A 26,189-nucleotide genomic window follows, 5' to 3' on the forward strand; every position below is an offset into this window, starting at 1 on the left:
ACAGCATCTTTTGTCAAATGTCTCCCTCTTTAATTCTGATCAACGCGACCTGGTTCAGACCCAGATGGTTTGGGCGGAGCCTCGGATCCCGATTGAGAGAAACAACCGGGGAGCTCTCCATTCACCCGTGTTCTTCCAGCGCCTCTGTATTGTACCTTTTTGTTTGTCAGCCTTCCCTCGTATCCGCGGTGACTTGCTGAACCAGAATGGCGCAGTGTTAGGCTGAAACCCGAAATATGAAACTCTGGTCTGCAGCTTGTGAGTCAGGACGGGACAACAGAGGAGCTTTGCAACGAGGTAGTGCTCGGCTAGCTATCGGCTCAAACCACCATTTCCAGGACTCCGCGGATATTATTTATGCCTGGACCATGTCGTCGTTGTAGTCACGCGTAAAAACTTTGTAAAGATTGTGTCATTTTTGTTCCCAACGTCACTCAGCTACGTGCTAGCTGTAGCATGAGCTAAATTAGCCTGGTGCTGATGCTGAGCTAAAGAGCATCCATTCTTGTTTGCCTTTAAAACGCGCGGCATAACTGTTTTTTGGCGACAATAGTGATATATTTGCTTAAAAAATAAAGCTTGTAATAATAAGAAGTAATTTCCAGCTCAAGTAATCACATGTTTAGGGGATAAATGAATCTTTACTGTGTGTGTGTGGGTGTCATTCGGTAGCATCATGTGGTGGGCTTCCCCCTTCCTGCCTGCCATGGTGTTCCTCAGTGCTGTGGGGAACGTTCACACAGCTCCATGCCAGACCTGCAAGAAACTCACTGAGAGTTTTCTCAAGGTACCAAATACATTTCACCCCTGTCTCCTTCTTGGTATAGATTGTTCTTTTTTTGGTTTGTTTACCACAATATCTAGGGGTTAGAGAGAACCTCCAACAAGAACTTTGGTGGAGGAAACACAGCCTGGGAGGAAGAGAAGCTCGCCAAGTATGCCAGAAGGTAATAAACACCTATCATTTACAAGCATTGGAGTTTTGCCTTTTGGTAACGTGCCCTTGTGTTTCAGTGAAACCCGTCTCCTTGAGATCGTGGAGTCAGCGTGTGAGAAAGCAGATTTTGAATGCAACCGCTTGCTGGAGCAGATAGAGGATCAGGTGGAGACGTGGTGGTTCCACAGGTATTGACAGTCGCTGTGAAGCGACCTCTTTACGGAGATGTCTGAGCGTGAGTGTGTCTTGCAGGCAGCAGGAGGCACCTGACCTGTTTGAATGGCTCTGCATTGAGGAGCTGAGACTGTGTTGCCCACCTGGGCGCTTCGGACCTGAATGCAAAGGTGAGATTCAAAAACTGATTTATTTTCCGTTTCATTGAAGTGAAGACCGATAACCTTACGCTCACAGAATGCCCATCTGGTTCCGGTGGAGTCTGTGGTGGTCTCGGCCGTTGCGAAGGCGAGGGGACCCGCCTCGGCGATGGCGAGTGTGTCTGTGACCCGGGGTACTCGGGTGATCTGTGCCAGAGCTGTGCTGACGGCTACTTCAGAGAGAGGAGCGTGAATAACTCCGCCGGGGTTTGTTCAGGTGCGACCTGTTTAAACTGACATCATCCATTCAAAGCTCTGACTCCAAAAGTGCTATTTTCTTTTGCAGCCTGCTACCACTCGTGTAAAAAGTGCTCCGGACCGGAGGACTATAAATGTCTTGACTGCAAACCCGGGTGGCTCCTTCATGACAACAAGTGTGTCGGTGAGTGTGTCGACAACACGTCTTGTGCGGCGTGTTTTTGATCGATGTTGTGTCTTGCAGATGTGGATGAGTGTGGTACTGAACTGGCTCGCTGTCTTTCCAACACCTACTGTCACAACACCGACGGGTCCTATGAATGCCGAGGTATGTCTTGTGTGGGCTTGGTTATCCTACTTTGTCGGGACCAATTCTTGACAAAAACACTTGGGCACATTTGGCATGACCCTGTGAGGACCAGTCAAAATGACTGGGTCATTATAATTATGTTTAGGTTTGGTGCAGAGTCATGGTTATGGTTAGCCATTTCTTTTTGATGGTAAGGTTTTGGGTGAAGGCTGGGGAAAGGGTGATGGCAATGAGAAACCTCACAATGTCCCTACAAGTGTAACCATCTGTGTTTGCAGGCTGTGACCAGGCCTGTGTGGGCTGTATGGGGAGTGGTCCCGCCCGCTGTAAGAAGTGTGCACGGGGCTATAAACTAAAAGGAGCCAAGTGTCTTGGTAGGTTTTTGTGTTCTGTAAATACTATTGATAGGTGGATGAGGTTTCATGAAACAGCATGAAAGGGTTGATGAGGTTTCAGATGGCACTGTCTGCTGTAAAATGCTTGGACATGAACTAATACAACCAAATCATTTCTAAGCGCCATCTACTGGCCTTTGAAAATTACAACCCTGCACCACTGTTTCATGATTCCTCATCGACCCATCACTAGTAGATATCATTGGTGTTGATTTAATATTTGGCTCCTCCCACAGATATCGATGAATGTAGTGAAGGTGCGATAGCCTGCCCCGGACTCAATGAAGCCTGCATCAATGAGGTGGGCTCCTTTCACTGCGACTGTGCCGACGGCTTCATCCGCAGAGACAGCATTTGTGTGGAGAACAAACCTCCAGGTAGCAACTCAACATTATCATGCCGTCATGAAGCCCACTGGTTTAACTGACCGCGTCTCACCTCGCAGCTGGTCCGGAGAAGGGCCTGTTTGACGACATGACGGACGATGAGGTCCTGGTACTGCAGCAGATGTTCTTCGGCGTCGTCATCTGCGCCCTTGCCACTCTGGCGGCTAAAGGGGACATGGTTTTTACCGCCATTTTTATTGGCGGCGTAGCAGCCATGGCGGGCTACTGGCTGACGGAGAAAGGGGACGACATGTTGGATGGAATCTTGAAGGGACAATAATGGAGGCTGAGTCTATCAGGGATTTGACTTGAAGGGCTCCGGTCATTTTTAGCACTGACTTCCTGCTGGTGACTTGAGAGGACGGCTGATTGTTGAAGTCTATTATGCATTTGGATGTGTTAATGCTAAAGCTCACAATCAAAGACTTTGCCTTCTTCACGCCCATTATTTATGCTTTTTAATGGCCAGGTGTAAAGTTTTCCATCTTTCATGAAGGGATGCATGCAAGACTTGGGTTAGCATTATGGACTCTATTATTTTCCTTAGCATGGGAAACCAAAACTCCACCCACATCACCACTATTTATTATTTTGTGTGTCATCTAGTCATGGAAATGCAAGCCATTTTATTGTCCAGAAGTTGAAGATGAGGGATATGGATTGTTTTGATCGTAATAAAAATGTCACTTTTTAATTGGAGATTTTGCAATGTTAATTTTTATTGTGGATGATTATCCAATAAAACAAAAAAGATTCCTCCAAAACATGTTAACTCCAGTTGCTCCTCTCAATTCTACATGAGAGCAATATTAAAACGACGTTGGTGAAATCTTCAGATGCTTATTTTAGTGTCCCGCTCCAGTTGATGGGGTTCAGATGCAGCAGCTGTCTCTCCCTCAGGACCTCCTGTGAGCGTGTGAGAGCTCTGTCCCTCCAGCTCTGCTCCATTAGCTAAACAAACCACAGAGATAAGAGATAAACCTCAACACTTTCAAGTGGCTGTTCTGGTAACCTGATAACCCCCCCATTATGAGGCTAAAAAAAGGGTTTTACTTTCTTGTTTTCATCCCTGTAGATGAACATTGCTCCTCTGCGTTGGACCTTCTGTTGTCTGTCGCTGGACAGGTCAAGGCGGTCGACCTCTCGGAGGTGCTCTGCTTCTTTGACCCTGCTTGTCAGCTGCAGCTTGATGGCTGCGCACTTCTCCTCCATCTGCTTCTTTAAATGCTCACGCAGCTCTTTCCTGCAGACAGAAGGCAACTCTTTGTTCACGCTGGAAGCAAACCCTGGTGTCTCATCTGTACCTGTACTCTTCTCTCTCACCGCTGCTCCCATAAAAGGGTTTCCTCCACACTTGATGATACCTGAAACAGAACTGGTTTAAGCTCGAGGAATTCAGGACACTGCGGTTGTCGATCCACCTGTTATACTCTCTCTTCTGCATGATGAGGGTTCTCTGGTGGTTGTGGTGGTGAATAGCTGGAGTCTCCAGACTGACGGTGCGTTTGTGGACTAAAGGTGGATGTAAGGGGTCCAGTCTGGGGATGCTCTGAGAAGGATTGTGTTCAGTCAAGTAGTAAGACTGATGTTTGCTGTCATCATACCCGTGTACTGCTCCACAAACGGTCAGAGGGGGAAATCAGTGGAAGCCTAAGGGGGTTAACACAAGGGCATCGTGGTTCTGATGGTGCACACACGGGTGTGGCAGCTGCAGTGATGGCTGCTGTGATGTAAAAAACCAAAATAAACAAAAGCAACTCAGCGTAGATGCACTTGAATACCAAGCTGCTTACTCACGGAGTATCATTTTGCCAGGTCCTTATCTCTGAGTCAGGATCTCTCCAGTCAATCTGTTGCCAGTACATAGAATTCTAGTGAATTATTACTTACCTTTTCATCGATAAATGAGTCGGTTCGTCCCTCAAGGCTCGGAATTTGCACAATGTGTGTTTAGTAACAGTTGCCGTGGGAGTCAGGTCACCAAAAGAAAGCTGCAGTGTGGAGAGTTAAGCCATGCATCAGTGCACTCAAAAAGGGAGACCGCTCAGCTGTGACCATGGAAGGACCAGAGTGTATGAGCAGCCAGATGCACGTCACTGAAGCACGTTCATTATTTAAATAATCCGCAAGAATTGGTTGTTCTTCTTTTTTTTGCTCCAGAACAGGCAGTTGACTTGACTTGACTTAGGCTGAGGAGATTTTCCGGCTTCTACATGGGTGTGACCAACAAACTCAACTCACTCATTTTTTTTTTTTTAATCTCAATGACGGATGTGAAATTCTTCAATAGTTACTGGCCTGAATTACTGTAAGAACAGAGTCAGTGAGCGCGCAAACGCTTCCTGGTGTGTTTGTAAGCACAATGACTCCCAAACTTTTCATTGAAACTTTCAGGCAGAAACCTTTCGAAAACACAAAATAACACTTTAATAGACCAACTTCCATGTGACGTATGCTGGCAAAATGTGGATTTACATTAGTTTTGAATGTGTTTTCATTCACTTTAAAATGCTGACTCTCTTCTTCATGTCTTTCATGTGTCTCGATAGGAGCTATGTGACACTACTGCCACCTGCTGTCCATTTGAGCTCGGTACATGTAGTACAGATTATGTAAAAAAAAAGCATCAATATTAGGTAGAAAAAAAATGTATGGAAATGGGAGGTGTGGCATCGATATGTGCGGCCCACTGCTTTTCTTTTCCTTTGGAGTGTTAGCCTACTTTGTGATAATACTGAAATAACATTATTGAGTTGATATGTAAAATATTTTAATTACATAAACAGTAAAACAACCATACATGACAGTGTTATGGTTCCAATGCGTCCACAGTATTTTAAAACAGTATATTAAATTCCATCATAATGCAATGTTGATAAACGACTGTGGCATTGGTTTCTTCGGCAACAGCGTCAGATTCCAAGTGTCTCATGGTTCTCCCAAAGCCAGGCGTGATATTTGTTCAGCTTGTGATCCTCTGGTGTCACCTTGAACAGATTAAATGCATTAAATCTACAGTCACGTGACGATGAAATCATAACTGACTCACCTCTCGCCATTCTTCCACACAGAAGATTCGGTATGAGTCATTACCATACTTCCCGATCCCGTGCAGCTCGACTGGGTAACGCCACTGTTTAGTCAGGTATTCATCTGTGCAGAGGAAAACAAGGCACAGATTTGAAATAACCTAGAGGAACATGATTCTGTGGTACTCACCAGAGAACTTGATGATGGTTTTGGCTCTGAGCTCATAAAGGCCAAGAGGCTTCATGAGTTCAGACATGGGCTTCCAGTCCGCCTGTCGGGCCGCCTCTGCAGACGGGTACCTGTGAAAAAACTGCCAAAGAACCGGGATGGCCATCTTTCCTGTAGAAATATTGGAAACATTTAAAACTCCTGTGCTGTTTTAAAGTGCCAGTCACCACTCACCACTGGTCTTGTTCAGAAATATAGTCGCCACCAGAAGCTTCCATGGGTCATGGAACAGGGTTTCCTGAACCAGGTTGAAAGGTGAGCGCGGTGGGGTCCACTTCTTAAAGACCTTCCTTCTCGGCGGGCTAAGAGCTAAGACACGACCCGAATATAGATCATATTTAAGTTCGACTACATACCTTTGATATTTACCTACCATCTTGGTGAGCCTTTCTGCAGAAATATGGACTTGTTTTTCGCTTGTCATTGAAGCCTTTGGACTCTGTAAACAAATGAAAAACATCCATTTTATTTATAATCCATTATCTATTTGTTAATCATTGAATATTTCTTTGTAATAAATAGAGGCCTGCTGTCTGTTTAATGCAACCTATTTATCACTACAGTGATAAAATATAAGCAGAGGAAATAAAAGTGTTTCTTTCACAAGCTGTCAAGACAGTGAAAATCACACTTACTATTCTGGCTGCTCCTCTCCAGTGTACCGCTTCCCCCAGTGATGTCAGGTAATGCTGCCTCCTCTTCCAGATCGTGACGGCTGTCAGCCCCAACCGCCGGATCAGAATTGTTGTTACCTGGAGTGTGAATCTGGATCTCACCTTCTTCGCACTCACTCTCCAAAGCCACGACATCACATGGCTGTGTTTCTTTACCCAAGCTCTCCGGTTGGGCTACAGAATCAGCAAGTCTCAGAAGTTTCTCTTTCAGCAGCCCCACTCTCTGAGGGCTCCTTTGCGTTTTGCGATTGTCCTCTGTTGTCATGAGCAGGTTTTGAGCACCACGTGTTTGAAGGTCATGGCTCATGTCCAACACAGTTGAAGACTTCATGTCACCAGGACAGTCACTGTCATTCGAGCATGTGATGTCAGCTGGATGTAGGGCGCCTGCACAATGTTCCTTGACTAGTCGTTGATTCTTCCGCCTCTGTTTCTTTTGGGATGACGGTAACTCCACTGATGGCCTCTGCTTTGGAGTGGTGAATTTGAAGAGGTCAATGTTGATACTTCCATCATCTTGCTTTGAGAGAAATGCTTGGAGCGACGCTCTTGATCTGAACTTTCTCCCATTAGGACTGAAAGCAGGACACAGAATATATAAACAAGGTTTTAAGACTGAATACTGTGTCACATTGTAATGATGTGAAACCAACCTTATGATGTAGACATCCAGTTTGCCTGCAGTTTTGCCTGATTTCCTCTGCTTCACCTCTCGAGTCCAGCCGAGGGGCATTTGATCTCCTTCAGCTTCAGACTGGTCATCACTGTCAGCAGGTTGAACCCGAAACTGCGTCCGGTCTGGCTGTGTTTGACTCATTTCCCTCGATTTGTTCTTAAATTCACATCAGCAGCAATTCAATAGGTTAAACCAACGAGGCAATGAGAGGTGCTAAAACTACCGGCTGACATATCAGCAGAAAAACATCATCTGATTGGTGAATGAAGGCTTGCTGGCGTTGCCTCCATGTCGTAGCGAACGTAAACAGTGAAATATGGCGGAAGTGCTACAGGAAGTATTTATTGGAGTATGCGCAGTGGGTGCGCGTCCTCACCACCGGGCTGGCTGCACTATGAGCCACTTGTTGATATAAATGTCACTTTATATCTGTTGCTAAACAGAGGAAATGAGAGCTGTCCTGGCATGGAAGGAGACAATTCGAGATCAATGGTAGGGGCAGCATGTTTGCGCTTACTTTGCTACTTCAGTTAAGCGACGCTAGCTGGTTAGCAACGGCGGTTGCTATGTAAACTACCCGCAGCCAGCTAGCTAGCATTAGCATCAAATCACAGTACACGCGGTTATAGTCTCAAACAACAAGCCAAGCAGACATTGTCTTTATCAACGAGTTTAGAAACATTCAAGATTCGTGATTCTGCGTGCTGGGTAAGGCGTAGCTTCATGCCTTTTATGGGCGTTTGCACTGTGCGTGTGCACTGTTCTCCGATGCTTCACATCTTCACGGAACGTGTCTTTGAATTTTGAATTTTGGACTTAAACCCACCGCTTGCTATCGAGAAACCTCGCTCTTTAAATATCCACGGTGTTCTATTGTTTTTTTTCTGCGTTACCTTGCGTGTCGTTTGTTTTCTCCGCCCAACCTGTCACATGTATTTATTTTCACATGTATTGTCAACTAGAATGTTGTATTCACGTCCATAAAATACCGTATCATAACTTCGTCTTCCAGCGTTTATGACCTTGCCTTCAAGCCAGATGGCAGCCAAGTTATCATTGCAGCCGGCCTTCGGGTTCTGGTAAGACCTTTTTTTTCCTCATTTCATTTTGTCGCCCATTTTGACAGTTTATTTGTCTCTTTCAGGTGTACAATACATCAGATGGAGCCATGGTTTATCCCCTAAAGGGGCACAAAGACATTGTTTACTGTGTGGCTTATGCCAAAGATGGTGAATATTTTTTACTCTCTCTTTTTTTTACATTTATTTTCAGTTGTTATTTTCTGTTTCATCTCTGCTTTTTCTACCAGGTAAACGGTTTGCATCAGGATCCGCAGACAAAAGCATTATAATATGGACTTCAAATTTGGAGGGAATTTTGAAGTATACGTACGTTTTGTAATGTTTTTCAATGTCATTTTTCCATTTTTATTTTTATTCTTACGAATGGTTTTTGAGGCTCTGACTAGTTCGTAACTTTCTGCCTCTTTTTCATTTAGTCACAACGACTCTATTCAGTGTATCGCCTATAATCCAGTCACGCATCAACTTGCTTCATGTTCTTCTGGGGACTTCGGTATGGTTTTTTTTTTTTTTTTTTTCATGTCAAATATAATGCAGGTGGTGTAGATTTGGCTGTGTTTGTGTTTCAGGCTTGTGGTCTCCGGAGCAGAAGTCTGTGAATAAGCATAAAGTAAACAGCAAAATAACATGTTGTGGGTGGGTGACACTTCTATTCCAGCAGTATCTATTTTACTTTTGGTGTGCTACTGTTTCATTTTTGAATTGTGTGTCTTTTTAGGTGGACAAACGATGGCCAGTATCTTGCCCTTGGCATGATGAATGGAGTGGTCAGCATTCGGAACAAAAATGGCGAAGAGAAAGTTAAGATAGAACGACCAGGAGGCTCCTCATCACCCATCTGGTCCATTGCATGGAACCCCTCAAAGTTAGTCACACTTGTGTTATCTTGGTGAACATGAGGATATATATATATATATATATATATATATATATATATATATATATATATTACTCTAGATTTCATTTGTGATCAACAATCATATTTAATCTACTGACACGTAAACAAAGCCTTGTGAAGTCACATGACAAACCATCTGATCATCGCAAAATATTGTCATTGAAAAGGCCAACCAACAGCTGAACCAGGTGCAAGCCATATACATCAAATTTACGAAAGGATAAAAGAAGAAAAAAAATACACTTGATGCAAACTGTTTAGAAAATTGGAAAAACTGAATAAAATTCAGAATAAAATAAAACCATGACTAAATATCATAAAATATAAATGATATATTTGTTTAAAATCCAAAGAAGATGTAAGTAAAGTGTCGATGAAAGTATTGCCATAAAATGTGCTAATTAATTTTCCTAACCGCTTCAACGGGTGCTTTCATGAACAGTTTTTACAGTCGGGGACGGTGTCATCACTTTCTTTATCATTTTTCTTTTCAAGAACTTCCCATTGTGGTCAACTATCACAGATTTGCAGCTGTCAGGTCAATTCAGTGACACACTACTGCCACCTCATGTGGCTTATGTATTAAAACTGAGCGTCTCACGGCTCAAAGGTGTGAAACCCCAAACATTTTAAGTGGCCCTCTAGGAGGCGCTTGCAGCCCAACCATGGGCCCCGGCCCTATGGTTAAGAATCACTAATCTACACCATATTTTATTTCTGGAATGCTTCACTTAAAAGGCTGCATTCGTTTTGCCTCCTCTGTAAGTGACCAATTATGGGCAGCAGGTGGCAGCATTGGACTTCAGCCTGGTTCAATGGAAGCATCACAGAACAGCGAATATCATTATGGTGATTATTATGCCCTGGAGCATCTATGTCTGTTCTTTGATGCCTCTGTCGGCCAAACTCGGGCGCTCAGCTGTTGCAATACACGACTGAATGATTTTTCAGGTAGGATGATTCAGAAAATACCCATGGGAGAGGTCTTCCAAGGTATTGCATTATGAAGATTCTGTGGTTGTTAGTGATTGAAAAATCCAGCATCACAAATCGTTTATCCTTGGAATGATCACGTAAAGCTTTTATTGATAAATGACCGAGTTTGTTGTGAGGAGAAATATGAGAGCCCAATTTGTTTCCAGACCCGATTGTGATGTGCGGTCAAAAACAGTGTCTTTTTTCTGCTTTATCATCCTAGAGACGAACAGAGTGACATTCTGGCGGTGGCAGACTGGGGTCAGAAGCTGTCCTTCTACCAGTTGAGTGGGAAGCAGGTGAAGTTACAAATCTGAAGCTGTACATTCTGATCCACTCTGTTTGGCAAGTGTGTTTATCCGCTGTGTTTTTGTGTTTGAATGGAACTGTGCATATTTAAACTTCCAAAGTTTCAGAGGATCAAACTCCTCCATGTTAGTTTTTCCTCTTTCATGAATTCACTGTGCAAAGTCCTCGCCTCTGTTGCGTGTATTCACCAGTCATTTGTGCAACATTTTCTATCACCAAACTGATTTGAATGTTTGCTTTGCTCTTAAGAATCTGTTTGTGATCATATCTTGGTGACCTAGCTTCTCCCCCTCCCCACCCTACCCTTCTTAATTCTCTATTAGCTGTTTCGTAATTAAACGCAAGTACTCCGTTCATTACTCATCCATCACAGCCAAGACTCAAATTCTGTTGTCAGCCTGTTTATCTTTTTAATTGAACATTCTCTTTTGATTAGAATGCTGTAAAGTGTTTGCCATGAAGACGCCAGTACAGTTGGTTGTGAGGCAGTGAAGAGAAACAGATGCAGAAAAAGAAAATCCTGCTGTCCATGTGGACTTTGAACGCCTCCTAATAAAGAACATTTCTCAAACAAATAATCTTTTCATGTACATAAAGGGAGCTTTGAAGTGTTTCCAAGCAGACAGCCAGGGTTTTTTCGGACGGACCCCCGGGTTATGTGAGGAATTCCTGATCTAATCTGGCCCACTTATTTGTCATTTTTAGATCGGCAAGGACAGAACCCTCACCTATGACCCTTGTTGCGTCAGCTACTTCTCCAAGGGAGAGTACATTGTCATGGGTGGCTCTGATAAGCAGGCCTCGCTCTACACCAAAGATGGAGTCCGGCTCGGCACCATCGGAGAGCAGAATTCCTGGGTGTGGACGTGTCGGGTGAAGCCTGACTCCAACTTTGTGGTGAGTCCCATCGGCATCATGTAAAAATATCATGAAATCATATAAACAACTGCCTTTTTAAGAGCGAAAACTTGTGTAACAACCTCACTATAACTGTGATGAACTCCTCTTTTTTCTTCACTTGTGAATGTAAATGCTGTAAAATCACATTCTCCCACACTTTCTTAAAGGTGCTAATAGAATGTGCTGCTACGTTGTGATGTCTTATCTAGGTGCTGGGCTGCCAGGATGGGACTCTCTGCTGCTACCAACTTATCTTCAGTACAGTTCACGGCCTCTACAAGGACCGCTATGCTTACAGAGACAGCATGACTGATGTCATCGTCCAGCATCTCATCACGGAACAAAAAGGTGCCGTTTGGTTGGGTGTTATGCTAATGGAACCTTTTTCAGATACATTTCTTGTGCATCATTTATGCTAATAGAAAGTTTAACTCCTTCATGTTCGTGGAGCTACTTTCTCCTCTTGTCTGGTGTCTCAGTCTCTGCATTTTAAGGCGTTCTGTCCGTCAGAGTTTCGGAATATCTATGGTGCTTTCGACTGTTACATGGCATCAGGGAATACTTGACAGCTTGTTCCTGAGTTTCACAGGGTTTGGACTGAACCACATAGTCTACTATGTGATGAAGTGTGTGAGGCATGCCGACTCCTTAAACTACAGCGAAGTTAAACTACGATAATGAAAGTTCTATAATCGGATTTTAAAAGCCAAAGCTCTGTTTCGTGCTCCAGATCACAGCGTTGCTAAGTCTCCGCAGATACAGTTTAGAATTAAGTGAGTCGATATGGATAGACTTTTCATTTTTAGACTTCCTGTAGTTCATTTTCAGTTTCTGAGAGGACTGACTATGTATGTATTTTTTTTAGTGAGGATCAAGTGTCGGGAGCTTGTGAAAAAGATCGCCATCTACAGGAATCGTCTGGCCATTCAGCTCCCTGAGAAGATCCTCATCTACGAACTGTACTCGGATGACTCTTCGGACATGCACTACCGGGTCAAGGAGAAGATCTGCAGGAGGTTTGAATGCAACCTGCTTGTCGTCTGCTCTCAGCACATCATCCTGTGTCAGGTGTGGAACTGATTTTCTGCCCTCTTATTGACGGAACTCAGTAAGGCTTAGAAACATGCTTCCTATTACACCAACTCTTCATGTGCTGTGCTTCACTGCCGCCCTTTTCAACCGAATAAACCGAGACTGTTTAATGAAGGAAGAGAGGACCAGTGTGTGTCGAACCACGGGGTGTCTCTCGGGCTTTCTCTCTGGATCTTGTCTGTGTCTGCTTGACAGACATTGCATGGGAGGAGGAGCAGCCATAACACCGGGTTTATTTCCTTTTAAATCTGTCTGTGTGTGACAGAGGTGTTTCAGATCTCTTTGTAACATGCGTGCTCACGTTTCAAGCCTCAGCCGGCATTTATATGAATGAGCTGTGGTTGTATGGGCTGTGTCAAATCAAACCATTGCTCTTCCTAATAGCTTTGCACTCTTCTTTTGTGCCTTACTGCATATCAAGTAGCAAGTATTTTTTTCACCAAGTGCGAAAGGTTTTCAGAACACATTAGTATCTACGTGCGACATTACACTACAGTTCAGGCTGAAGCATAAATACGGCAGTAAAGGGACTTGAGTATCGCCTCAGCCGCGATCCTCAGTGCATGTCTCTGTCCAAGAAACTGGAGTGCAGATGTGATGGGGTTCGCCCCAGGCCTCTTCATTGCTGCAACCACCTGCAATAGCTACTTAGGAAGGCAGCAGTGAGGTGTTTAACAAGGTGTTTGGCCCATGGAGAGATGTCTTTTCTCTTTCTCTCAAACAAATGTGCCCTGTCACAATTCAGCTATCGCCATTTGGTACAAACTAATCGGAAGTTCACAGCAGATAAGGAGTACTGCTATGTCAAACTGCATGTTCTGTAGTTAGAATTTGCTTTCTGTGGTGCAGACTGAATGACAAATGAACTTCATAATTTAAGTCTTGCGTTGCCACCAAGCTCAACGTGGCTCCCACTCTCTTTAACCAATGGATCCTGATGCGAAATATGGTGTTGTATGTCCAGGATTGAACATTTTGTCCGTCTAGTCTTTCTAAATATTTATATATCTGTGTCTGTCTATGTACAGGAGAAGAGGCTTCAGTGTCTGTCCTTCAACAGTGTCAAAGAGAAAGAATGGGTGATGGAGTCCCTTATTCGTTATATCAAAGTGATCGGTGGCCCACAAGGCAGAGAAGGACTGCTAGTCGGGCTGAAGAATGGAGCTGTGAGTATTCCAAGAAATCACATTCCCACATGGAGTAAACTTAGACTCCTTCACTCTGATGAGTAAGCCAGTGCTGCTGAAGTTTTGTGGGAAAATACCGAACATTAGTATTCATCCATGCCCCTGCTGTTCTTCTCTTTACTTTAGATCCTGAAGATATTCGTTGACAACCCGTTCCCCATCACGCTGCTGAAGTTGACGACATCTGTGCGCTGCCTGGACATGAGCGCCTCGCGCAATAAGCTGGCTGTGGTGGATGAACACAATACTCTGCTTGTCTATGACATCAACAGTAAAGAACTGCTTTTTCAGGTCAGCGACCGGTGGATTATGTTTTTCGGGTGGGGTTAAGGAGCTGCTCCTGATAAAGTGAAACACAGAGAACTCAGAGTGATCCAAGTTGAAAATAAGACCATTCTTGCTGTAGTTTCTGCTCACACAAGGAAAGATATGAAGTACAGCCTTTCGAACAGAGGTTATTATTTCCTCTTGTTAGGTCTATTTTGCTGCGTCACCTCTGGCCCTTGTTCCTCATCTACACTCCTTTATCCGCCTCCGCTTCTGTGTTCTCCCTGTAGGAGCCCAACGCTAACAGCGTGGCCTGGAACACCCAGTGTGAGGACATGCTGTGCTTCTCTGGCAATGGCTACCTTAATATCAAGGCCAGCAATTTCCCTGTTCATCAGCAGAAGATGCAGGGCTTTATGGTTGGATACAACGGCTCCAAAATCTTCTGTCTGCACGTCTACTCCATGTCAGCGGTAGAGGTGCCTCAGGTGGGCGTCCCAGTCATATTTTCACATGTCAAACTTCTCTTATTCTGTGCTGTTGCACCTGTTGATGTCCACTACTACATAACTCTTTATGTTCTGATGTTGCTAGTCGGCACCAATGTATCAGTATCTGGAGAAGAAGATGTTCAAGGAGGCCTATCAGATCGCCTGTCTGGGTGTGACGGACAGTAACTGGAGGGATTTGGCCACAGAGTCCCTGGAGGGACTCGACTTCGATACGGCTAAGAAGGCCAGTGCAGTGCTCCTCTTCACCCAAACAAGGCCTAAATGTCATAATTCAACTATAATTATTGGCTTTTGTCATCAGGCTTTTACTCGAATCAGAGACCTGCGCTACTTGGAGCTCATCAACAGCATTGAGGTAATGATTTAAGTAGTGTTGGAAAAGGGAGGCTTTGAAAGTGATGATGGCGCTAAATTGATGTCAGGGATACTGGCTTTTTTTTTTTAACAGAGCTTCAGCCGGTGGGTCTGAATACCAGAATAGAATTGATAGAATTGATCAATTTTAAGGCAGCTGCTGTAATTACACGTATTATATGGCGAGCACAATATAAATCACACCCGTTGGTCTAGAGATGTCCCTGGATTATGTGACTCTATTTAAATGTCATATTCTCTACCGACTGAAGAGCAAATGTCTGGGACTCACTTGGTCACTGAGCATGAGATCACCTTAACCAACTTCCTTCTGAACATATGGCCAAATGTAAACACTCTGTAGTTTCTTCTCCTTAAAGATATCGCGGAAAACAAAACTTTTTTTTTTCACTTGCTTATCCCGGATTTGTGTGACTATACTGCTGCCAGTGATTGTGTTGATTGATTTGCAGGAGAGGAAGAAGCGAGGTGAGAGCAACAATGAGCTGTTCCTGGCAGACGTCTATGCCTACCAGGGGAAATTCCACGAGGCAGCCAAGCTCTACAAACGCACCGGCGAGGAATCCAGAGCCTTGAGCATGTACACTGACCTCCGTATGTTCGAGTACGCCAAGGTGATTCACTTGACAAAATCATAGATGTGCATTTATACCGCGATCGACTGAAAGACTTCCGAGGTGTTTCCTAGCGTTGGGAGCATGTGTTTTTCGTCCTTGTGTGCTTCCATGCCAAGTTGGGGCCCTCTACAGCCGCCCCTCGCCGTCTGTCTTTCATCTCTTCGCTGTGGAATCTCCACATATATCACCAGATCAGCACCATGCTTTAATGCACATGTTCTTCTGTAACACATGCACTTGCAGTGCCTGTGGAACTGGAGGGAAACAAGGAAAGTATTTGTGTTCAACTGAACACTTTGATGACAGGGTCAGCTGGAGTTGAGACACTGTTTTGTTTACAAGTGGAGGGACACTTTGATCACCAGCAGCTTGTTCACATTTCTGAGGCAGATGAGACATCCATGACTTTTTTTTAACTGTATTTGTGGCTGTGGAAGTGTTTGATGTGGCTGCTGTATATTTACATGGACATCTGGTCAACATTTATGCTTTGGGACTCTGGAGAAGGTCCGGCTTCTCTCCCCGCTTCTTGACATTTATGCTGTCTGATTTATAATAAGTAAGCTCACCTGGTGAGGAGCTTTGTCGTGCAAGAGAGACTCACAATAGAGCAGCTGGCGAGGCAGGAAGCAGCCTTGGTGGTCTGGGGATGTGGCAACACTGCGGCTGCCTTGTTTTGCTTCGGTGGTTTTCTGCTCTAAAAGGGAAGTTTGTGACTCTTAAATAAGATCGTAATGAGTGATTTATGATTATGTTGACGATATTTGCAGGATTTTGTCGGTGCCACAGACCCAAAGAGCTCCCGGATCTTGATGACAAAGCAGGCAGACTGGGCTAAAAGCAGCAAAGAGCCTCGTGCAGCGGCGGAGATGTACCTGTCAGCAGGAGAGCATCTCAAGGCCATCGACATTATCGGGGAGCACGGCTGGGTCGACATGTAGGTGTCTTCCTCTTTTGTCCGGCAAACAAATCCATTCAGATGAACCAGTCATTATTCCCAATCTATGTTTTAGACATCAAATTACAACTGTACCTAACTGCGCAAGACGAGAATAGCTCTAAATGAGCAGGTTTGCATGGAGGATAATATGAAAAAGGATGGTAACAATTATCTTTTCAGACACGGCTCCTCTAGTCGGCATGCAAATCCAAGCTGATTTAAATAAATCTACACAGTCAAACTTTGGCTCGGCAGCAGCAGTAAAAGGAAAAGATAAAAGCCAATTCATAAGAATTCTGAAGCTTTGGAGTGTCTGTTATAGTGATAAATAGAACCAAGTAATTTATTCCAAAAATGATGGATGTATTTTGTGAGCAAGTTTGAGGCGCAGTTGAGATGAATATTATTGATACCTAATGGTGTTATTTTTGTGTGGAGTTTCACACTCCACACTCAATTGATGGCACAGAATCTTTCTCATCTGTGACCTTGCGACCTGTCTGGGCAAAGCTCCGGACCACCGTTGCCTTGTAGAGGGATGGGAGTGAATATCTTGCTAGTGAAATGATACATTCAGATGTAACCAGAATGTGCTACAGCACCAAACACAATCTCCACGATGACAAATGGTGCATCTCACGATACCTCACTCGCTGCATTGAACCTGCACACTAGAACATGAACATCTCCATCTCTGCAGCGTTTGACAGCCGACACCGGCATGTGTTAGTGCGGAGAGTGTGGTGGACTTTGGTTCATGATCGTAGTTTTGAAAATGTTTTAATACAGGAACCTTTGATAATGACACTGGTCCACTCTGAGTCTCCGGATCCGTGTTTATTTTATTATGGAGTGGTCCGCATAGGTTCTTTGACATGGCCGTCTGCCTTGGTTCATATAAACACATGCAGGTCTCCCGCTGCGCTGGCGTCTCGGCCAAACGCCATGGTGAAAATAGTTGCATCCCCGATTATGGTTCATTGATACTAGACACACTCTCACAGGCAGCACTAATGCTACAACCTGGCATCAGTTAGGGACCATCAACAAATTCTAAAGCGGTAAAAGTATTAGTGAAATCTTCAATAAGGCAATGGGAAACAACCATTTTAGGAGAGAGAATTGCAAAACGTTTTTTCATCACACAAGACAAATGACAGTTTGGTATCATGATTTGGAGAATAGAATTCGACTAAATGATCATTTATTCACATTATTTCGTACATTTCTTCAATATCATCAAGGAAATCCAGACTGGTCCATAGTTTAAGTCAACTGTTAAGAGACATGAGATACAGCAGACAGACAGCTCAACTTGACCCCTAAATAAAACTGGCAGAACAGTCTGTCAGACACCAGCGGCTTCTACCAGAGACGTGACACATTGAATTTCTCATCTCTACACTTGGGTAACTATTATATAACTATATATGGAGGAGACAAACTCCACTCATAAGTTTCATCATAAAACAGTTTCAAGAGACACTGCAGTGTGACGTCCTTTTGTCCATATCGGCCAACCCTACTCTAAACCGTATTGTTTTGGTGCATGGAACTTCTGAGGTGTATTCTCAATGTAACGCCCTTGTCCGATTGTTTCACCTCCTTCACGACCAGGATACCTGGGAAAGGGAATTTAAATGACATTGTGATCTGCACTAATTGAGCAACGCTCATGACGGTTCAGCATCCATCAGCTGAAGCAGACTTGATTTCAGTTGTCCATTAGCTCTCATTTATGCAGACATGTCTGTGCAAGGGAAATGAGTATTTAGTGGAAGACACCAGTCAAATTGATTAATAACCCTCTGTTTAGCGGCACCGTCAGTCACCTGCGACTTTGCTGTTGGGGATCATTGGATCGCCATTTCTGCTCCTCTCACTCTCCTCCTCCTCCTCCAGGCTGATTGACATTGCCCGTAAGTTGGACAAGGCTGAACGTGAGCTGCTGGCAAAGTGTGCGTTCTACTTTAAAAAGCTGGAGCACCACGGCTACGCCTCAGAGACTTACTCCAAGATGGGCGACCTGCTGGCGCTGGCTCAGCTGCATGTGGAAACCCGGCACTGGGAAGAGGTGCGACACACTTGCACACCCGCACGTCTCACCTGCGCCGCACAGGACAGCGTATATATATATATATAGCAGGTCATTAGACAGTAACGTATCACCCTCCAGGTGTGCAATAGGGTGTGAACTGCTACTGTGCTCAACACTTTTATTCCTCCTCATTTTTGTAAAGCGTGCCTTGTGTTTGCTGAAGGAGCCGCTGCTGAATGTTAACTCTTCAGAGCGAATGATCCTACACAGGGAAAGACACTCGATCAAATTCCTCCATCACAGCAAGCTGCTGAGACTTGAAGAAAATATATTTATTTCATCCATCTGCAGCCTGTAATCCAGTTAAGGAGGGACCCAATGGTGATGGACACTCTGAAACAGAACATTAAATCCTTTTACTAGAGAGTGAGTGGATATTTATCTGCGCCTCGGAGGGAGAGGAAAAAAAGGCTGAGGAGGCTCCACTGACCTAAACAGTGGATCACATGGCCGGAGACATCGATGTCACACGGGCTTTTCCCCAGTTGGGGCTGACAAGAGTGGTTTTCATGGCTGAGGATTTTGCTGCTGTCATTTGCATGAATCAGTCCCTCTGACGGCAGGCACATGTCCTCTGGGCACATCAGGGACTTTCTTTCTATGCTGTCACTGAAACAGCGCTTTTAATTATGTGTAGATTCAAGTGAGCTCACTCTTTCTCCGCTCACCAGTAATTAATAATGCTGCAGCCATGTTTTGACTGGAGGTAATGTGCGTCTCTCTGAATAATGAATGCCAACGCTGGACTCCCTGAAGTTTGCCCAAGGCGCTCAGATGTTGTTACAATCTACAGGGCTGAAAAAAGTGGCGATGTCAGCATGTCACTTTTATGGTCTGAAATTGCCTGGTTCTGTTTCCTAGGCGTTCTCGCTAGTGGACAAGCACCCGCAGTTCCGGAATGACGTCTTCGTGCCGTACGCTCAGTGGTTGGCTGAGAACGACCGCTTCGAAGAGGCGCAGAAAGGTGAGGCGGTATCGAGCCGTCGCCTCTCATTATTCTATATGAAATACCTCGGTTCCTGTGTTGTTGTTTGTGTCCAAAGCCATTGCTGTCAGCCAGAGTCACAAACGCCAGCCAATGTTTTCATCTGGAAGCGATAAAAGCAGAGACACTTTGCGAGGCTTCTTGGACGGCATCTATTGTAAAACACGATCCTCTTTGCTGGGGCTGAGACGGCTGTTAGCGGAGAGACATGCATGCTCGCCTCTAATCACCAGGACTACAAGCAGCTCTGATGATGATGACTAACTGTAACCCTTGTTCTAATCAGCTCATAGATTTATAATTATGATCGCAGCAGGCATATTTCCCCCGCCACATAATCTCCCTCCGCCTGTCTCAACATGTCATACATGACTGAACAGGCTTGATTGTTTTTGGAATATGCTGGTGGTCATGTGTCTTGCTGAGTGCGTGGTTTTATCAACAGATTTGGTGGAAGTTTTCATTTTCCACCTTATAGATGACATGTTTAGACACACACACAGCATATACACACACACTGCTAACAGCTTTAGAGAGACAGAGGGAAACGGTTTCTGCCCTGACCTTATCGCAGCCTCTCATTGCTGATTCACCATATTGCTAGATTGCAACAGCCTCCAGACCTCATTCTGGCCCACGAATTGCAACATTTATTTAGGCCAAATCCTCAGCCTGACAGGCTGCTTCTCTTCACATGATCCTCTGCTGGTGCCCCGGACTCTATCCCACCAGTGACACCAGTTGTGGTCAAAGCATTCTGCCCTGACATTATCACATACTGTGACTGAAACGCTGAGTTGCTTGCAAACTATTTTGGAGGGAAACTTTCTGGAAAAAACTTCAAAGTTCATGTGACAATACTGTGCATTTTGGAGTTGCCTGCGAAGTGAGGAGCTTGAAGCCCATGTGTCTCTCTTTCTATAAACAGTGAAACCTAATCGCAGCCACATTAGTTTTGAGTCCATTTTGGAGAACACAAGCCTCCCATAACAGTTCTGCTCCATGTCAAGAGATTGCAACTTACATAATGGCCAGTATCTATTATCGGATGAGGTTAAAATGGGTTTTCCATGACATCATGTAGGTGTTTATGAGGTCTGCCTGGAACACACTACAAACCAGTGTTTGTGTAACGCTCCTTCAGAGCTGCAACTCATTTTTCTTCTTGGGCTTGGGCTGTTGATATATATTTTTTCTCGCAGTGATATGTTTTGACCTCCTTTGTGGTTTCGAGGTCGAGCCGCTGGTGGGTTCTGCTCCTCCAAGCTGTTTCCAATTATCATCCGATAGCATAAAGAATAGCGCTCATGTCCATTAAGGCATTTAAAGTCGATGTGCTTTGTTGTGGCTTCTGATGCAAAAGGATGCAGTCACTCCGGATTAACATCCACCTTATTGATTTTCTCTAATAAAAGACCCGCTGTGCATTCGAAACAGGAACTTTTGATATTTAGATGCTTGGTAATTTCGAGGGGGGGGGGGGGGGGGGGGGGGTGCTCCAGAGGTGTTGCAGGTTTTATGTTCCCCTCTTTTGCTATCATTTCTCTTGAGTTTATCTCTCTGTCTAGCAAATGAGCTCCAACTGATGGATGGTAAAAATCACAGACAACTTCTTAAAGACTTTTTCTGTCAAACACAAACAATCATTTACTTTAAAAAATCTGCTGCGTCCTGTTCCTTGGAGAGACACAGCCGCCAAGTGTGAAACAATCTCTTGGCACGTGGCGAGAAATACCAAAATAATTCCGAGTGTTAGCTTCCCACTTTAAATTCAGTAACGCGACATGACAGCTTTTATAATTACAGTCCTCCTCCTTCCTCTCGCTTCTTCAGCGTTTCACAAAGCCGGGCGGCAAACTGAGGCTGTGAAAGTCTTGGAACAGCTTACCCACAATGCCGTGGTGGAGAACAGGTTCAACGATGCGGGGTTTTATTATTGGATGCTCTCCATGCAATGTCTGGACATCGCCAGAGGTGAGGGCTGCCCTGCTCTTCCGGGGTGAGCGGCTTGTTTGCATTGATGCGTTTGCTTTTTGCAGAGAATGAAGATCAGAGAGAGGAGATGCTGAAGAAGTTTGAACGCTTCCAGCACCTCGCCGAGCTCTACCACGTCTACCGGTCCATCCAGCGCTACACTGTAAGTGTTGAAACGGAGGGACTGGATTTATAATCATATCAAGGTGCTCCAGATTGATATATCGCTCAATTGAATGAAGTTGATTTTGATGAATGGCTCCTACTAAGTGAAGTCATTTTAAGGCTGATAACTCAGGCGGTAGGAAAGCCTGATCCTTCAGTTTGCTCCAGACATGTTGTGCACACGTGGAGTAGAGCAGCAGCTGCATTTCATTATCTATAAAGCAGTCCTTTCATTGTCGGCAGATAGGAAACGTAATGTGACAGAACAAAAGACATCACATTCCTGGGCCGAGCTGTGTCTGAAAATCCACTCGGGAATTTGATGTATGCTAATGGCTGCGACACTATGGGTGATAAATGAACCAGCAAAGGCTTGTTTGTCATCGAAGACGTATCAAAGATGCATGTGAGAAGTGATTGTCAGCTGATGACTTTTGTTTTTTTTTTTTTTTTTTTATACCCAATTCACTCTTGGAATCATTCAGAGGAAGCTGTTTTTACGCGCCTGGCATTTGCTATTGTTGCCATACATCAGGGGAGCTGTTTTTCCAGTCTGGTACTTCAGTTTTGGTACCTGATACTGCGTTGGCTGTGGCGCTCTTTATCATGAGCCCACACTGTTCTGCAGTGGTCTGCATCAATCTGCTCTCTTTCCATCGTCTGATGGGTGAAGGGTTCGTTCAGCACCTCCTTCACTTGAAGCAGGAAGTGGGGTGTCCCCCATACATTACGATTCTCTGTTGTGTTTTGAACTGTGTGTTATATTTAGGGTCAACTTTCAGATCATTTTCAGCGTCGAGGCCTAACCAAAACACGCCTCAGTCCCTGGTTTGTTTGACACTGAATAGCATCGACGACATACAGCCAGTCCTGCAACTGGTCAACTTGAAGTGTGTTTGTGTGTTTTGTCGTTCATTTGCAAGTCAAAATGTACCCTTTATCTGAAATCCACTCTGGCGTCCATCGCCATGGCAACCTGCTGCTTAATTGATCGCTGTGCTTTCAATGGGGCTCTATAAAGCATGGCCTTTATGAAAACAAGCAACTGTCTGTTGGAGCACTTTTGGGGTGACCTGGCTTGTGTCAGGGTCTCAGGGTGTTTGTTGTTGCAGCGATAGGGGCAACGTTGTGATGCTAGCCAGTGCTACATATTTCATGTTGATGTGCAGCCCCCGTGGAGGGAATCAATTCTGTCTGTTGAGAATCGCTTGAAACATCTGGCGGTTTTTGATGTCAACTTTCATTTTAATGACATTGCTCACTATTTATTTTGCTCTTCAGGACGAGCCTTTCAGCTCCCACATGCCTGAGACGCTGTTCAACATCTGCAGGTTTCTCCTGAACAATCTGACCAAAGATGTTCCACCAGGCATCTCTAAAGTGTATCCTTCCTGCTGCTGCTGCTGCTGCTGCTGCTAACAGACGGCTGTGTGTTACTTTGTGCTCAACTCTTCACAAAGTCAACCCCATCCATGTCACCTCAGTCAGACACGAGGACACCCTGCAGGCGGCGCCCTGAACTCTGACCAAATCTGACACGTTCCTCCCGTGTGGATTTATTAACCGGGCTAAAAACAATGAAACACAATGTCACAGAAAAGCTGCGCTAAACAAGTTCCACAATGAGAGGACGCGCATTTATCACCAGCTCGAGCCGTGAAGCAGAACTGGGTGTGTGGGAGGAGCTGAAGAGGCGCTGAGTCGAGAGGAGCACAAGAGATCACTTTGCCAGAACGGAGCGGCTGCAGCTGCAAATCATGGCCCTGTCACAGCCAATGACGGAGCGCCGCTCCTAACAATCTGTTGCCAAATAAATACAAATAAGCAACAATTTGCTGGTGATAGACTGAAGGGGCGCAGGAAGTGCTGCTAAAGAATGGAGCCAATAATCCTCGGCTCCTCCAAAACACGTGCTCTAATCTCCATTTTAACCTCCTGAGACCCGCCGTGTTCACGCGAGGCAGCACCATGACACCTCATTTTTGGAGGCCATTATCCACAGCAGCAGAAGAGTCCTACAGCAACAACAGCAAAATGACCTGAGGCTTGATTTCATAAGGCTTTGAAATTGGTCTCATTTTAACGTATTTTATTGGTCAGCCGTCTGTCCGAAGACAGTTTAATAATGGGGATGGGACTCTATTAAAAATTTACCAGAGCAATTACATGTTTTATGATTAATTGATCACGATTAATCACATTTTAATATTTGATTCCCTAGTGGCCATTTATGGGGGAACTCTAACTGTCTCGAACATGTGTTTCGGCTTTCATTCTGAAGTTTTTATAAATGATTTCCCCCTCAGTAATTCCATGTCATTTAGTTTCTTTCATCATGGAGGTTTTTTTTTTTTTTTATGACGTTATATTGTATAATGTAGGGCCTTGTCAAGTATTTTCCACCAAAACTTTCAGCATTATTTGCAGTTTTTCTGTAATTATTTATTCCCTGAGTGTCATCAAGTGTCCTGTGGGCTGGTGTGTTTCCGGACTTTCCTTAACCAGGCGGTCAGGAACACCTTGTACGCGTTGGCCAAGCAGAGTGGAAAGCTGCGGGCGTATAAACTGGCCCGTTACTCCTACGAGAAGCTCCAGGAGCTGCATGTTCCCTCGCGCTTCCAGGAGTCTATCGAGCTGGGCAGCCTCAGCATTCGCTCCAAACCCTTCCACGACAGCGAGGTTTGTCCGAGACGCTGCAATTGAACCCGCAACTCTTTTGTTCTTTTGCAAATGAAAGAAAAAAAAACATTCATTTCAAGGACCTGATCGACGGCATGATGTGCTACCGTTGCTCCACCAACAACCCGCTGCTCAACAGCCAGGGCAGCGTGTGCATCAACTGCCGGCAGCCTTTCATCTACTCTGCCTCCTCATATGGTGGGTGTCAGGCCGCAGCCTCCATCTGTCCCCGCGGCTCATGCTGGGCGTCTCTGTGTGTGCAGAAGTGCTGCCCCTGGTCCAGTTCTACCTGGAGGACGGCGTCGGCGACGAGGAGGCGGTGTCGCTGATTGATCTGGAAGTTCCTCACACGGAGCAGAGGGGGGGGCCACGCTGGCAGGATATAGACAATGGTGGTATCCTTTGATCATCCCGCCGGCACGACACCTCTGATTCATAGGCTGCGGATGAATTATTAACGCGGCCGTCTGCCGGTCTTACCTCGCGGCCCTGGCTCTGCAGAAGGAAGCCCCCTCCTCAGCCTGGTGACAGGTCTAAGATGTTTAGTCTGGATTCAGTGCTGCTGGTAAAGCTGTCAGAGCTAAGTCATCTTAGCTCTCCAGATAATAGGGTTAGAGGAGCTCTCCTGTCTCTGCTTAATGACACTAACACACCGAGAGCCCCGGCGTGGGGATTAACCTGCTTTAGTGTTCAGACTTTCAAGGGCGTCAAGGGCCATTTCCATGGCCTGTGATTGACAGCTGCGGCCGATTGACACTTATCAACTTGAACATGTGGGAGTCGCCCGCTTTAAGGAATAATTGATGAACCCCCGAATAGTTCCAATCTGTTCTTCTTTATCTGCGTGAACCAGAGCTGCAGGCGCTGCGGATGGACGACGGCCCGGACTCCGCCAAGGAAGATCCCTTCACCGCCAAAATGAGCTTTGAGGTAAGAAGTGGCAGATGAGGCAGCTGGAGCAGGTCAGAGGACGGGGACTGTGATGGAACTGAGAATGTTCACGTCTGGTCCCCAACAGCAGGGCGGCTCCACCTTCGTCCCCGTCAAGGTCAGCCGCTCGGTGCTGCGCTCCATGAGCCGCCGGGACGTCCTGATCAAGCGCTGGCCTCGGCCGCTCAAGTGGGAGTACTTCCGCTCGCTGCTGCCCGACGTCAGCATCACCATGTGTCCCACCTGCTTCAAGGTAAACACACAGGTGGCATGCGCAGCGTCCGGGGTCAAGCTCACTCTTTGTTTTGTCGCAGATGTTTCACAGTGAGGACTATGAGCTGCTGGTGCTGCAGCACAACTGCTGCCCGTACTGCAGGCGCCCCATCGACGAGCCCAGCTGAGGGCGACTCAACAAGACGGTCATCAATTCAACCCACCCCGTCGGTGAAGTGGGTGTTTGTGCTGACACCAGCACACGTCGCATCAACCCAACTGGATTGTTGGGATCAGATTACCTCACGCCGCCGTCAATTTCATCATGAAACAACTAAAATTATTAATATATGAAGACTGTTTTTAGCCTCTCAAGTTTTTAACGTTTACATCGGCACCGGCTGCCTTTTAAAGAATACCCCGTTCATAACCGTGTACATTTGGAGTGTGTTTTTAAACAGATTATTATGTGTGAGTCAGCTGCAGTTGTTGTGACCTTGAAGTAAAGTCATTGTTGCTTTTTAATCCTTTTTAAAATTTGCTATGAACTTAAAAAAAAATAAACATTTTTTTAAAATTCCCTGTTAAACTTTTTCTCCCTCTGAGTTGAAACTTTTGGGATTTGTGTCGGCAGCAGCAGCAGGATGCCTCAGTGGTTCTGATTACATTTAAGGGTATAAATGGAGCTCTTCATTATGTGTTTTTTTTAAGGGATTAAGCTCCATGGATGCAAATAAGTGGAATTGCAGCCCGAGTTTCATTTGCAGTCTGTCGGCCTTGAAT

General features: G+C 45.2%; 4 protein-coding genes across 5 annotated transcripts; 2 read left to right on the plus strand and 2 right to left on the minus strand.

Annotated features, from left to right (window-relative positions):
• Positions 1-88: 88 nt before the first annotated feature.
• On the plus strand, positions 89-6,993 carry LOC128749128 (protein disulfide isomerase Creld1). Its single transcript, XM_053848393.1, has 11 exons — positions 89-297; positions 673-787; positions 865-947; positions 1,015-1,125; positions 1,190-1,281; positions 1,349-1,528; positions 1,598-1,693; positions 1,754-1,837; positions 2,098-2,193; positions 2,451-2,591; positions 2,660-6,993. The coding sequence occupies exons 2-11, from the start codon at positions 677-679 to the stop codon at positions 2,878-2,880; spliced, it is 1,215 nt and encodes a 404-aa protein (XP_053704368.1). The 5' UTR covers positions 89-297; positions 673-676; the 3' UTR covers positions 2,881-6,993.
• On the minus strand, positions 3,212-4,729 carry LOC128749130 (uncharacterized). 2 transcript variants are annotated; one of them, XM_053848398.1, is made up of 6 exons: positions 4,398-4,729; positions 4,205-4,323; positions 4,022-4,149; positions 3,905-3,964; positions 3,654-3,843; positions 3,212-3,551 (listed from the first exon to the last, which is right to left on the minus strand). In XM_053848398.1, the coding sequence occupies exons 1-6, from the start codon at positions 4,405-4,407 to the stop codon at positions 3,441-3,443; spliced, it is 618 nt and encodes a 205-aa protein (XP_053704373.1). In that variant the 5' UTR covers positions 4,408-4,729; the 3' UTR covers positions 3,212-3,440. The 2 variants fall into 2 exon arrangements, with proteins under 2 accessions (XP_053704373.1, XP_053704370.1); XM_053848395.1 differs by having other exon boundaries at positions 3,905-4,149.
• On the minus strand, positions 5,375-7,549 carry mbd4 (methyl-CpG binding domain protein 4). Its single transcript, XM_053848392.1, has 7 exons — positions 7,186-7,549; positions 6,494-7,107; positions 6,232-6,297; positions 6,033-6,167; positions 5,820-5,969; positions 5,650-5,753; positions 5,375-5,587 (listed from the first exon to the last, which is right to left on the minus strand). The coding sequence occupies exons 1-7, from the start codon at positions 7,347-7,349 to the stop codon at positions 5,513-5,515; spliced, it is 1,308 nt and encodes a 435-aa protein (XP_053704367.1). The 5' UTR covers positions 7,350-7,549; the 3' UTR covers positions 5,375-5,512.
• On the plus strand, positions 7,487-25,964 carry ift122 (intraflagellar transport 122 homolog (Chlamydomonas)). The gene is made up of 29 exons (XM_053848388.1): positions 7,487-7,700; positions 8,221-8,287; positions 8,353-8,437; positions 8,518-8,596; positions 8,707-8,783; positions 8,860-8,926; positions 9,009-9,155; positions 10,387-10,462; positions 11,178-11,369; positions 11,582-11,720; positions 12,238-12,440; positions 13,493-13,630; positions 13,778-13,942; positions 14,209-14,406; positions 14,513-14,653; positions 14,732-14,785; positions 15,258-15,419; positions 16,193-16,359; positions 18,265-18,436; positions 19,322-19,424; positions 21,279-21,419; positions 21,485-21,582; positions 22,866-22,966; positions 24,098-24,263; positions 24,344-24,461; positions 24,527-24,658; positions 25,117-25,193; positions 25,282-25,446; positions 25,508-25,964. Exons 1-29 carry the CDS (start codon positions 7,657-7,659, stop codon positions 25,592-25,594), a joined length of 3,561 nt encoding a protein of 1,186 aa, XP_053704363.1. The 5' UTR covers positions 7,487-7,656; the 3' UTR covers positions 25,595-25,964.
• Positions 25,965-26,189: the final 225 nt, after the last annotated feature.

This window comes from Synchiropus splendidus, chromosome 18 (assembly GCF_027744825.2).
Source record: "Synchiropus splendidus isolate RoL2022-P1 chromosome 18, RoL_Sspl_1.0, whole genome shotgun sequence".
In the NCBI taxonomy this organism is placed as follows: Eukaryota; Metazoa; Chordata; class Actinopteri; order Syngnathiformes; family Callionymidae; genus Synchiropus; species Synchiropus splendidus.